At 46.1% G+C, this 13,362-nt stretch overlaps 2 protein-coding genes across 3 annotated transcripts; one reads left to right on the top strand and one right to left on the bottom strand.

Moving 5' to 3' along the window:
• The first annotated feature begins 3,912 nt into the window (after positions 1-3,912).
• Positions 3,913-4,718, top strand: LOC121008986 (arylamine N-acetyltransferase, pineal gland isozyme NAT-10-like). The gene has a single exon (XM_040441844.1). It carries the CDS (start codon positions 3,927-3,929, stop codon positions 4,716-4,718), a length of 792 nt encoding a protein of 263 aa, XP_040297778.1. The 5' UTR covers positions 3,913-3,926.
• A 3,258-nt stretch (positions 4,719-7,976) lies between these two features.
• Positions 7,977-12,856, bottom strand: LOC121008536 (nuclear factor of activated T cells 2 interacting protein). 2 transcript variants are annotated; one of them, XM_040441152.1, is made up of 9 exons: positions 12,801-12,856; positions 12,284-12,397; positions 10,857-10,944; positions 10,630-10,735; positions 10,471-10,554; positions 10,229-10,391; positions 9,451-9,595; positions 8,602-8,717; positions 7,977-8,499 (listed from the first exon to the last, which is right to left on the bottom strand). In XM_040441152.1, the coding sequence occupies exons 1-9, from the start codon at positions 12,822-12,824 to the stop codon at positions 8,344-8,346; spliced, it is 996 nt and encodes a 331-aa protein (XP_040297086.1). In that variant the 5' UTR covers positions 12,825-12,856; the 3' UTR covers positions 7,977-8,343. The 2 variants fall into 2 exon arrangements, with proteins under 2 accessions (XP_040297086.1, XP_040297087.1); XM_040441153.1 differs by having other exon boundaries at positions 12,284-12,394; positions 12,801-12,844.
• Positions 12,857-13,362: the final 506 nt, after the last annotated feature.

The raw sequence follows: 13,362 nt of genomic DNA on the forward strand, positions 1-13,362 counted from the left end.
TTTGATAACAGCGTCTAATATACCTGCTACCTGGTCCTCTGGTGGTCCCTTTTGCTTGGATCGACCACCAGAGGACACAGGCAGCTCAGTAATAAGTAGCACAAAACACCACTACACTACACCCCCCCCCTGTCACTTATTAACCCCTGATCACCCCATATAGACTCCCTGATCACCCCCCTGTCATTGATCACCCCCGTCAGGCTCCATTCAGACGTCCGTATGTTTTTTACGGATACATGGATCGGATCCGCAAAACACATACGGACGTCTGAATGGAGCCTTACAGGGGGGTGATCAATGACAGGGGTGATCAACCCATATAGACTCCCTGATCACCCCCCTGTCAGGCTCCATTCAGACATTTTTTTGGCACAAGTTAGCGGAAATTGTTTTGTTTTTTTTTCTTACAAAGTCTCATATTCCACTAACTTGTGTCAAAAAATAAAATCTCACATGAACTCACCATACCCCTCACGGAATCCAAATGCGTAATTTTTTTTAGACATTTATATTCCAGACTTCTTCTCACGCTTTAGGGCCCCTAAAGTGCCAGGGCAGTATAAATACCCCACATGTGAACCCATTTCGGAAAGAAGACACCCCCAGGTATTCCGTGAGGGGCATATTGAGTCCATGAAAGATTGAAATTTTTTTCCCAAGTTAGCGGAAAGGCAGACTTTGTGAGAAAAAACAAAAAAAAAAATCAATTTCCACTGACTTGTGCCAAATTTTTTTTTTCGATGAACTCACCATGCCCCTCATTGAATACCTTGGGGTGTCTTCTTTCCAAAATGGTGTCACATGTGGGGTATTTATACTGCCCTGGCCTTTTAGGGGCCCTAAAGCGTGAGAAGAAGTCTGGGATCCAAATGTCTAAAAATGCCCTCATAAAAGGAATGTGGGCCCCTTTGCGCATCTAGGCTGCAAAAAAGTGTCACACATCTGGTATCGCCGTACTCAGGAGAAGTTGGGGAATGTGTTTTGGGGTGTCATTTTACATATACCCATGCTGGGTGAGATAAATATCTCGGTCAAATGCCAACTTTGTATAAAAAAATGGGAAAAGTTGTCTTTTGCCGAGATATATCTCTCACCCAGCATGGGTATATGTAAAATGACACCCCAAAACACATTGCCCAACTTCTCCTGAGTACGGCAATTCCACATGTGTGACACTTTTTTGCAGCCTAGGTGGGCAAAGGGGCCCACATTCCAAAGAGCACCTTTCGGATTTCACCGGCCATTTTTTACAGATTTTGATTTCAAACTACTTCGCACGCATTAGGGCCCCTAAAATGCCAGGGCAGTATAACTACCCCACAAGCGACCCCATTTTGGAAAGAAGACACCCCAAGGTATTTCGTGATGGGCATAGTGAGTTCATGGAAGTTTTTATTTTTTGTCACAAGTTAGTGGAATATGAGACTTTGAACTCACTATGCCCATCAGCGAATACCTTTGGGTGTCTACTTTCCGAAATGGGGTCATTTGTGGGGTGTTTGTACTGTCTGGCCATTGTAGAACCTCAGGAAACATGACAGGTGCTCAGAAAGTCAGAGCTGCTTCAAAAAGCGGAAATTCACATTTTTGTACCATAGTTTGTAAACGCTATAACTTTGACCCAAACCATTTTTTTTTTTTACCCAAACATTTTTTTTTTATCAAAGACATGTAGAACAATAAATTTAGAGAAAAATTTATATATGGATGTCGTTTTTTTGCAAAATTTTACAACTGAAAGTGAAAAATGTCATTTTTTTGCAAAAATTTCGTTAAATTTCGATTAGTAACAAAAAAAGTAAAAATGTCAGCAGCAATGAAATACCACCAAATGAAAGCTCTATTAGTGAGAAGAAAAGGAGGTGAAATTCATTTGGGTGGTAAGTTGCATGACCGAGCAATAAACGGTGAAAGTAGTGTAGGTCAGAAGTGTAAAAAGTGGCCTGGTCATTCAGGGTGTTTAAGCTAGGGGAGCTGAAGTGGTTAATATTGCATACAATGTAGTGGGAGAGGAACTGGAAAAAAAAAACATTTTGTGGGTTTCGTGTTTATGTTGTTCCTTGTGCAGTAAAAGTGACTTGTTAATTTCAGTGCGCGGGTCAGAGTAATACTACGTTTTAATAGTTTTTCTTGTGTTTTGTTACATAAATAAAAAATACAAAATTTTTTTTTTCTTTGCATTACCATATTCTGGCCCCATTACTTGGTTTTAATATCTACAAAGATGTGAAAGGGCTCTTTTGCAGGGAAGCTGTATTTTTTTCATTGATACTACTTTGGGTAGTATATATATATATATATATATATATATATATTTATTTTTTTTAAATAAGTTTTTTTTCCACTTACTTCTAGTCCTCCAAAAGGGACTTTAACATGCAATTGTATGATCGCTTATTCCATAGAATGCCATTTACCGTTGCAGTTTGTGGGAGAATGACAATGTTCCTATCTTCAAAAAGCAAAGCTTCATGGGACCCTAGTATTATAGTAGTTATATTCTTGTACATAGGAGGCAGTATTATAGTAGTTATATTCTTGTACATAGGAGGCAGTATTATAGTAGTTATATTCTTGTACATAGGAGCAGTATTATAGTAGTTATATTCTTGTACATAGGAGCAGTATTATAGTAGTTATATTCTTGTACATAGGAGCAGTATTATAGTAGTTATATTCTTGTACATAGGAGGCAGTATTATAGTAGATATATTCTTGTACATAGGGGGCAGTATTATAGTAGTTATATTCTTGTACATAGGAGCAGTATTATAGTAGTTATATTCTTGTACATAGGAGGCAGTATTATAGTAGTTATATTCTTGTACATAGGAGCAGTATTATAGTAGTTATATTCTTGTACATAGGAGCAGTATTATAGTAGTTATATTCTTGTACATAGGAGGCAGTATTATAGTAGTTATATTCTTGTACATAGGGGCAGTATTTATAGTAGTTATACACTTGTACATAGGAGCAGTATTATAGCAGTTATATTCTTGTACATAGGAGCAGTATTATAGTAGTTATATTCTTGTACATAGGAACAGTATTATAGTAGTTATATTCTTGTATATAGGAGCAGTATTATAGTAGATATATTCTTGTACATAGGAGGCAGTATTATAGTACTTATATTCTTGTACATAGGAACAGTATTATAGTAGATATATTCTTGTACATAGGAGGCAGTATTATAGTAGGTATATTCATGTGCATAGGAGCAGTATTATAGTAGTTATATTCTTGTACATAGGAGCAGTATTATAGTAGTTATATTCTTGTACATAGGAGGCAGTATTATAGTAGTTATATTCTTGTACATAGGGGCAGTATTTATAGTAGTTATACACTTGTACATAGGAGCAGTATTATAGTAGTTATATTCTTGTACATAGGAGCAGTATTATAGTAGTTATATTCTTGTACATATGAGCAGTATTATAGTAGATATATTCTTGTACATAGGGGGCAGTATTATAGTAGTTATACTCTTGTACATAGGAGCAGTATTATAGTAGTTATATTCTTGTACATAGGAGGCAGTATTATAGTAGTTATATTCTTGTACATAGGAGGCAGTATTATAGTAGTTATATTCTTGTACATAGGAGGCAGTATTATAGTAGTTATATTCTTGTACATAGGAGCAGTATTATAGCAGTTATATTCTTGTACATAGGAGCAGTATTATAGTAGTTATATTCTTGTACATAGGAGCAGGATTATAGTAGTTATATTCTTGTACATAGGAGCAGTATTATAGTAGTTATATTCTTGTACATAGGAGCAGTATTATACCGTAGTAGTTATATTCTTGTCCATTCTTTCATGTAGGAATGTTTGACTGAAGGTAGCATTTACTGTGCTGGAAATTGTAATAAATCTTGGAATATATTGTCTTGCAGGTTACCTGGCAGACAATGGACATGAAGGCCTATCTCCAGAGGGTGAATTTGACAGATACTGCACCTCCTTCCCTCTCTGCATTACGTGAATTACACCGCCACCATGTATACTCTGTGCCTGTGGAAGGTCTCAGCATACATAGCGGGGAAAGAATTATCTTTGACATTTCGTGGATATATAATAAAATAGTTGTTAGGAGACGAGGCGGTTTCTGTTATGAGAATAATGGACTTTTCTTATGGGTGCTGCAACAACTGGGCTACAAAACACAGGTGCTGTCAGCCAGGGTGAGGAACCAAACATATGGGACTTATGGCCTTCCCTTCGACCATATGATATTGATGGTAGAAGTAGAAGGAAGGAGATGGCTTTGTGATGTTGGTTATGGTGAAGGGATCGTTGAGCCATTTCCGCTGGAGGTCGGATGGGAAGAGGAGCAGGACAGCGGTGTGTATCGGTTACGGGTGGAGGGAGAGGCGTGGTACATGGAGAGAAAGGAAGATGATGGCTGGAGGAGTCTCTTCAAGTTCACCCTCGTGGAGAGGACATTTGAGGATTTCCGAGAAATGTATGAATATCAGCAGACCTCACCTGATGCTTTCTTTGTTCGAAAATCCCTGTGCACCCTACAGCTCCCCCATGGACGGCTGACTTACATGGGACACCGGCTGATCAGCACAAAGTACATCAAAGGAGGCAGAAGTGTGAAGACCACCCAAGAACTCACTGAAGAAGAGATTCCAGGTGTGCTCAGAGATAAATTTGAGATTGTCCTGAGTGGGAAACTGATACCGAAAGATGACTAACCATTTAACAGTAACCTAAATCTATCGTTATGAAACTGGATTCCCTATATTTATATATTAGCTGGCAGCTGTTTGTTGCTATAAACTATTGGACGTCCCATCATTTATGAAGCAACATCACGACTGTCCAGTAGGTTTACTGTGGGCAATGATCCTAACCTAGGACGTTGGTGTAGGGACTTTGGGGTGAACTCTCACGTCGGTGGTTGATGCACAGTCAGTATCTGTGAAGAGGTCGGACATCCACTGCACATTGGGAGGAGAGGGGGGGGGGGCACAAGAGAGTGGCAGCAGTGGAACGGGAGTTTACAGACTGGTGCTCAGAGGGCCTGGCCAGCCCCTAGGTGCTCCAAAAATGCTAATTTGCATAAGTAAAAAAACAGAATGTGCAGCCATGATGTAATTTCTTTAATCAACCCTACTAGGCGATACTCCTGGACTATTAGGGTGACAGGTCCTCATTCACGAATAGTAAAAGTATCTTGCAGCAGGCTGAGGAATGCCTTCCAAATGTGCATAAGAATAAAGTATATTTTTCACAGCTCAGCAAAATTTGAAAGCACTATGGCTCCTGTCAGTCTTTTCTGACGTAAATAATGCCACATTTCTTTGATTAAGGGCTCAGTTAGAGCGGTGTAAAAGGCACCCGGCCAAGGACGAGGCTGTCAGAATTCACTGTATCTAGTATAGCCAAATACTGCCGTTCACCGCCAGAGGTTATCGACTATACTGGGACTAAGCTGGTTTATAGCACGAGGGTGAAGTATCAGCCAGAGCAAAAATGGTGCATGCACTCCTGCTGGAAACCAGCCTAACCTTAGCCTAGTCAATGGGATCCAGCCATGCATGGTCCTATCCAGCTATGGTAAAGCCCAGAAGGCTGCTTCTCTGCCAGGTACTTTTACTGCAGATGTGGAAGTAGCCCAAATGCAGTCCATGAAACCGCATAACACAGATGCTAAAATGCACCTTTACTGTATTGCACTCTAATTGTTTAAAATTAGAGCCCACGTCTTCTCCAGGAAAAACTAATGGGGTCACTTATCAAACTGCTGTACAGTAGAACTGGCATAGGTGCCCATAGAAACCAATCGGATTCCCACTGTCATTTTTGACAGCTCCTTTGGAAAATATAAGGTGGAACCTAATTGGTTGCTGTGGGCACCTAAGCCAGTTCTACTTTACACCAGTTTCATAAATGACCCCACAAGTGTTTACACAAAGTAGCAAAGAGCCATTTGGCCAATTTCCCAAGTCTTCAGGCCGGGAAAGTTGTTCCACGAGACACCAACCTTTTCCAGATGGAACACTGCTCCTCTGCCCAGAATTCACAGCATAAGGCAGGGATCCTCAAACGGCAGCCCTCCAGCTGTTGCAAAACTACAGCTCCCAGCATGCCTGAACAGCCTACAGCAGGGCATTGTGGGAGTTGTAGTTTTACAACAGCTGGAGGGCCGCAGTTTGAGGCCTCATGCAGACGGCTGTTCTGTGCATTGGGGACTGCAATTTGCAGTCCCCAATGTACGGGCAACATCCGTGTGGCGACCGGCTCAAGACCCATTCAACTTCAATGGGTCAGTGATCCGTCCGCACCACAACAAACAAAAATAGACCATGTTCTATTTTTTTTTGTGGTGCGGAGGCACGGATAGAAACACCACGAAAGCCCTCCATAGTGCTTCCATGCCTACGTTCCACACCGCAGCTCCGGATTGTGGACCCATTCAAGTGAACAGGTCCGCATCCATGATGCAGGGAGCACACGGCCAATGCCCGCATATTGTGGGCCGCAATACAACCACAGCCGGGCAACGGCTGAGTGCATGAGGCCTCATGGTGATTTATGATGGTGCCTGACGTAATTCAGTGTGTACAGTAGACGCATGGTGAGGCAGGAACTCACAGCATCATAAATCACCATTAGGGCTCATGCACACAAACAGTTTCATTGTTTTTTTGGGGGGCCATATGCGGAACATTTCATTTCAATGGGTCCGCAAAAAAAAAAAAAAAAAACTGAATTTACAGAAACGGAACGCACATGGAGTATGTCCACTCCACAAAAAAATAGAACATGTCCCTATTATTGTCCACATTACAGACAAGGACAGCCCTGTTCTATTAGGGGCCAGCTGTTCCGTTCTGCAAAATACAGAAGGCACACAGATGTCATCCGTGTTTTTTTGCGCACCGCAAAATACATACGGTCATGTGCATGAGCTTTGGTCAGAGGAGCAGAGTTCAGTCTTGGAAGAGTGTTACATAGAGGACGCTTCCCAAACTGAACCTTTGGTATAGTCCAACTCCTCACATAGTAGATACGCTTTAGCCACCCCCTCCCTCTGACATCCAGGGAAGACTGGGGGCCAGAGACTTAATTTCCACATGGTCTACCTATATACACTACCCCATACATGTAATGAGGACAGCTAAAGCAGCACCTCACTGTGCGCACCCTCCTATCTCCATTTGATAGACCCATATGAACTAGATCAGGCATGGCCAACCTGCGGCTCTCCAGCTGTTGTAAAACTACAACTCCCACAATGCCCTGCTGTAAGCTGATAGCTGCTGGCAGTCTGGGAGTTGTAGTTTTGCAACAGCTGGAGAGCCTCAGGTTGGCCATCCCTGATCTAGATCCTTAGAAATGACCCTTCACCAGTCCTGACATTACCATATAAATACCTGGCAGCGTAGGGCATATTGAGGAGATTTACATACAGGGTGGGAAACAAAAACAGGGGGGAGCAGCAGCCCATCGGAAAATAATAATAAATAAGTGATATCACGCCAGGTCCGTCTATGGCAACGCCAGGTCCGTCTATGGCAACGCCAGGTCCGTCTATGGCAACGCCAGGTCCGTCTATGGCAACGCCAGGTCCGTCTATGGCAACGCCAGGTCCGTCTATGGCAACGCCAGGTCCGTCTATGGCAACGCCAGGTCCGTCTATGGCAACGCCAGGTCCGTCTATGGCAACGCCAGGTCCGTCTATGGCAACGCCAGGTCCGTCTATGGCAACGCCAGGTCCGTCTATGGCAACGCCAGGTCCGTCTATGGCAACGCCAGGTCCGGTGAAAGGTCCTCTTTAATCAATGTCTGCAGCGACCAATAGGGGAGTTTACTTTGTGCGGTAAGGGGCCCCCCCAATCAGTGGCTGCAGAAACTTAAAGGGCCACAACCCACAGCCGCTCCTCCTAGAAGTCCTGAGGTCTGTAGCAGGTGCATGAGGACGTGACAGATACTCGCAGCCCCGCACCAACATTGACAGGCTCCACACGTGGCCTTTTATTAATTACCAAAAATTTTATGAAAACCTTGAAGTACATACAAGCCGAAGTAGCAAAAATAATTCTCTCCCCTTCTAAACGAAGCCCCAATGAATAGATTCTAAAAACAAAGTTAAATTAATTGGGGGTCCCTGGAGTCTCTGGGACACAGTTCACATTACCAGCCGCGGCTGAACCAGAGACCGGTGACAGCGCCGACATACAGCGACTTCTCAGGTTAGAAGATGCCTCTGTCCAGGCCCCACAGCAGCCATCTTGAATATACTGGTGACTTGTCACCTATATGGCCACAGTTCCCATTTTATGTGCAAGTATTGCAGAAATATGGCCGGCTTGTTCACGCCCACGCTTCTATGATGTCATCGCTTTCCAGGCCGAGGTCCGCAGGGGTGCTCCTGCCCTTTAGCTTCTGCCCTTCAAACATGAAGCAGACCTTTTTGGAGAGGCCCATGGCATCTTTGTACTGATCCATTAGGGACTGGAGTGGCTCATTCTGAAGAGAAAGAAGGGATGCAGATAATAGGAGTTGTACTCCAGCAGTTGGATAGCTGCACCATATGGGTTTTTTGTTGCAACCCATCAAAGATTCCCTTACCATCCCGATGGCGACGCTGAGGTGGGACTGCTTGTCCTTCCCCTGGACTTTCAGACAGATCTTCCCATTGGCTTGATCAGATCCCTCCTCCCTGGAGGCGGAGTGGACCACGCAATCTGGAAGGAGGGAAGGTCGGACAATGAGCTCCCTCTAGTGGTGGCATCAGGAAGTCAGCGTGTTAGACTGCACATCAGGTGGAACATACAGCCAACATCCTAGATCACAGCTAGCTCTGCGCCTAGCTGTTTAACCCCTCAAGTGCCAAGGTTATTGGCTACTGTGGAAGGTGGGTTAGAGGATTCCCATGTGACTCCAGCTATGTGATTGCCATGCCCCCACCAAAAACAATAAAAAGTTACTGATGCATTACAAGTTCCCAAAAACACTGCCAGTAAGGGTCCATTAACACGTCCGCAACGTGTTTTGCAGATCCGCAAAACATGGACAGCAGCAATGTGCGTTCCGCATTTTGCGGACCGCACATTGCCGGCACTAATAGAATATGCCTATTCTTGTCCGCAATTGCGGACAAGAATAGGACATGTTCTATTTTTTTTCGGGAACGGAATTGCGGACCCGGAAGTGCGGGTCCGCAATTCCGTGTCCGGGCAGCACATCGTGCTGCCCCATAGAAATGAACGGGTCCACAATTCCGTTCCGCAAAATGCGGAACGAAATTGCGGACGTGTGAATGGACCCTAAAGGAAAAACTTGTCATACAGCTACATCAGAGGGGGAAAAATATTTGAATTTCAACATGCAGGGAAAGTGTGAACACGGCTCAGTCGTTACACGGTTAATTCCATCTCAGCCTTTTATAGCGTCCTGCAGCCGATGGTGTGAGCTCACCTATGATGTCAGCCACAGTCAGGTTCAGCGATTGCGGCGTCTCCTTAATATCCAGTTCCTCATCCCCATGGAGCAGCAAGACCTGTGAAGAGGCGACCTCCAGCCGTGAGGCCACAGACTCCACCAATCTCTGCAGGGTGTCCGTCTGAAACAAAAAATAATTATATATATATATATATATATAGGTAAAGGGACCTTCTATACAATGTCCAATGGGGGACCCAGCCTCCCATACAGTTCCATGTCTGCATGCTTGGCATCCACAATGCTATTACCACAGTGAAGACTGACACCGGCACGGTGGATGTTGAGGGTTGTTGCATAGAAATTTACTACCCTAAATCCAAAACTGGCATTTACTCATGGCAGGCATCCATTTACTAGTAAGGGGACCCCCTACCCCCAGTAGGCACTAAGGATCCTTTTATATGTTTATCAGGAACTAATCAGACGCTTCCGATCACTGTCGGATCATTGGCGGAGATGAAGCTACGTTTACAGAGCAATCCCCTCCGCGGTCCGGGGACAGGCGACATATACAGCGATTACCTCTCCCCATAGAAAATCATCGTCTCAGCGCAGCAGATGGTTCTTTATACACCAGGATCGCCTGCGCAGGAGCCATGATTTTCCGGTCCGGCAGAACGGCGATCACCCGATGAATGAGCCGCCATCTTTCATGAAGGCAGATTATCAGGAAGGAGCATTTCTACAAACACGTATCCCGGATAAATCGCTCCCTGTAAAAAGGGACCTCAAGTCGGTCTCCTCTACTCACCGGTCGTATGTTAATCCTGAAGATTTTCCCCCTGCGGCGCACCTTTATGGTCAGCTCCGGCGGCGGACTACTCCCCAGTACAATCACGTCGTTGTCATCGTTGGCGGAGTTACGTAATGGAGACAGGACGGTGCCCAGATCCTGCAGGCGGGCTTCCATCTCCCTGGTAAGAGAAGCTATAGGTTACCGGCAGAGTCCCGCAGAGAGGCCCAGTCATACCCCCGTCCTACAGAGGACCATACCTTATCTTCCGGTTCATGCCTCTCCTCTTTTTCCTCACTGGAGTCTTTGGGGAGGGGGGTGGAGACGGAGAAGAGTCGCGTATTCTATAACAAAACGGATCTCGCTCAGCGTCAGGCCCAGAGGTGGGGGGTATTGAGGTTGAGGCGCTAGAGCTTTACCTTTCACATGGGACAGTCCTCTCGACATCAGAGTCAGACAGGTCATAAGACAGGATCGCTTGCGGTACAGGCGGAGGCGGCTCTACGGGGACTTCACTCTCCAGGTCTGAGGAGGCAGAGACATCATGAGAGATAGCAGGCGGGAACAGCAAAGTGACGAGCAGATGTCCCCCCCCAGGCTGGTCTCTTTACTGCCTGCGCTATCCTTGGGGGGTCCCCGGACTCACCCTCGCAGCCCTGCTTCTTCTGCAGCTCCTTCTCCATCTGGGCCAGGGCACTGAGATTATGTGGCATCAGCTTCAGAGAACTGTTCACCTGAGCGGCAGACGGGACAAAGTGTGAACCACACGTATATCGCATCCAAACAGAAAAATGGCAGCAAAATCGCCGCTTTAGGGGCGGAGCCTGTCCGTAAAGGGGGGGTCAATCACATTCTTACATTGAACGACTGGACCAACGAGTTCGGCGCCACAGTTGGGAAGCTGCGATCATGAAGGGCCCCTTTAACCCTGTGGGTGGTAAATGTTCACTGCTCATAAGTCATGGCATTGACTCACAAGCCGGGCACGCGCCATGACTTGTGGGCGACGGGTGTATTATACCGCAGCCATCCTGCCCTCACCGCCAAGAACCCCTCAGATGCTGCAGTCAAAAGCTCTGCCCCCCGATCGGCACCTCACAAATGCAGTCACAGGGTGAGGGGAAACCAGGGGCCCTCTGAAGGGCCCCAGCCCTACCATGTCCTGGACACCATTACATCCCGCGTGTAAAATACTAGATTGTGATCCCAGAATATTACAGCGCACCGTACAGGCTGCCAAGGTCACAAGTCCTTTAGGGAATAAAAAAAATTGGAATCAAGTTTAGAAATATATATAAAAAAAAAAAATATATATAAGAACGCCATTCTCCGCTTTACAAAAAATACATATAAAAAACACAATAGGAATCACTGCGTCCGACGACCCAATCCGTTGAAGTATCCCATTATTTTACGCGTACGGAGAAACCCCCAATCTCAGGACCGTCTGTCGCCTCCTCAAAAATAAAAAAAGGGTTCAATGTATCCCAAAAGGGTGTTAATAAAACTGTGGCTCCACGTGGCAGCTCCACAGTCACACTGACACGGAGAATAGCGCTGCCATGTGACATCTACCGCCACGGCAAAATGAAACCCTGACAAACGGCAGAATTGAGCGGTGACATCCTCTCCTCCACAAAATGTGTTTTTTTTTTAAGTTCTACAATATAGAAGTCCCCCAAAATGATGCCATAAAAAAATAAAAAATATAAAACTCATTGAAACAAGCCCCGATACGGCTGCGTCGACAAAAATATTCAGAATTACGGCTTTTCAAATACAGAGATAAGTGACTGGAGCCGCCAGGTCCGCACCGGGCTGCGCCCCTCAGGTAGGTCCTCGCGGTGCAGCCGGGTCACACCCACCGGTGACAGCCAGCGACCACTCACATTTTCCTAGCTGCCTCGGGTGGACGTAACTTGGCGGCACTGTTGGGCAGTTACCTGGGGGGAGGGGCCGGGGTCACATGCTCCACTTTTGGCTCCTCCCGGCCAGTAGTCCGTTAGCACGGCGCCTGGTGACATCATAGTAATTGATAATTAGCTCCGGCCGTTCTGCGGGGGTCGGACCTACCTTATTGGAATAGACCGAGGCGGTGATGGGGGCGGTGCCCTGGAGAATCCGGCGGCGTTTCGCCTTCTGCGGCACGACCACCGCCACGTCGCTGTCGCTGCTGCCATCGCTCTGCTGAATGAAGAGGACCGGTTACTCTGACACCGCCACGTCTGCCGCATCGCCGCCCCGTTCCCAGGGACGTCTCCACAGTGGGGGTTAGGAATTAGATTCCAGTAATACACTGACAGCAAGCAGAGGTACGGTGAATGGAGACCCACACCGAGGCTGACAATCCGTCACTGACGCACTGTAACGAGCACCGCTCCTCTGTGTACACAAGGCATTTCTATATTATCAGGACAGGCCAGAAGCCATCACAGAGACAGAACATGAAGTAGTCACAGCAGTGGCCCCTGGAGCTTAGGGCCACATTACAGAGCGCCCAGAGGCACTGCTCGGGGACAGTGGTGCTCGCCCTTCTCCATGAGGGGTCATTACCCGCCTTTCTCTCCACACACCAGCTTCGTATACTCACCCCGTCCGCACCAACATCCGCCATGTCTGCTTACTTCAGCTAGCGCTCTGCTGATTGGATGAAGAGACTGTCACTCAAGGAGAATCGATTACTACCGGTAGACTATTGGCTGCGAGCCGCTAGACACGCCCCTATATGCGGCTAAGCATGCCGGGATATGTAGTCCTGGAGCACAGGAAGCAGCATGGAGTGAAACCAGGTAGTCAGCGGGACCGGAGAAGAAGGGTTAATGAGGGGACGAGCAGACACCATTACCGAGCGATAGAAACGGGAAATCCCATAGAATGTGGACAGAATACGGGTGTGAGGTCTGCACAACTGAGGAAGTCCCCCGACAACACCCCAATATCTACACACCGGGAACAGCACATACTGTCCTGCCACAGACAGGTCTCCCCATTATATTCACTGCCTGTCCTGTACTGCACCAGCAGAATAGTGAGTGCAGCTCTGGAGTATAATACAGGATGTAACTCAGGATCAGTACAGGATAAGTAATGTATGTACACAGTGACTGCACCAGCAGAATAGTGAGTGCAGCTCTGGAGTATAATACAGGATG

Source organism: Bufo bufo, chromosome 7, assembly GCF_905171765.1.
Source record: "Bufo bufo chromosome 7, aBufBuf1.1, whole genome shotgun sequence".
Classification (NCBI taxonomy): domain Eukaryota; kingdom Metazoa; phylum Chordata; class Amphibia; order Anura; family Bufonidae; genus Bufo; species Bufo bufo.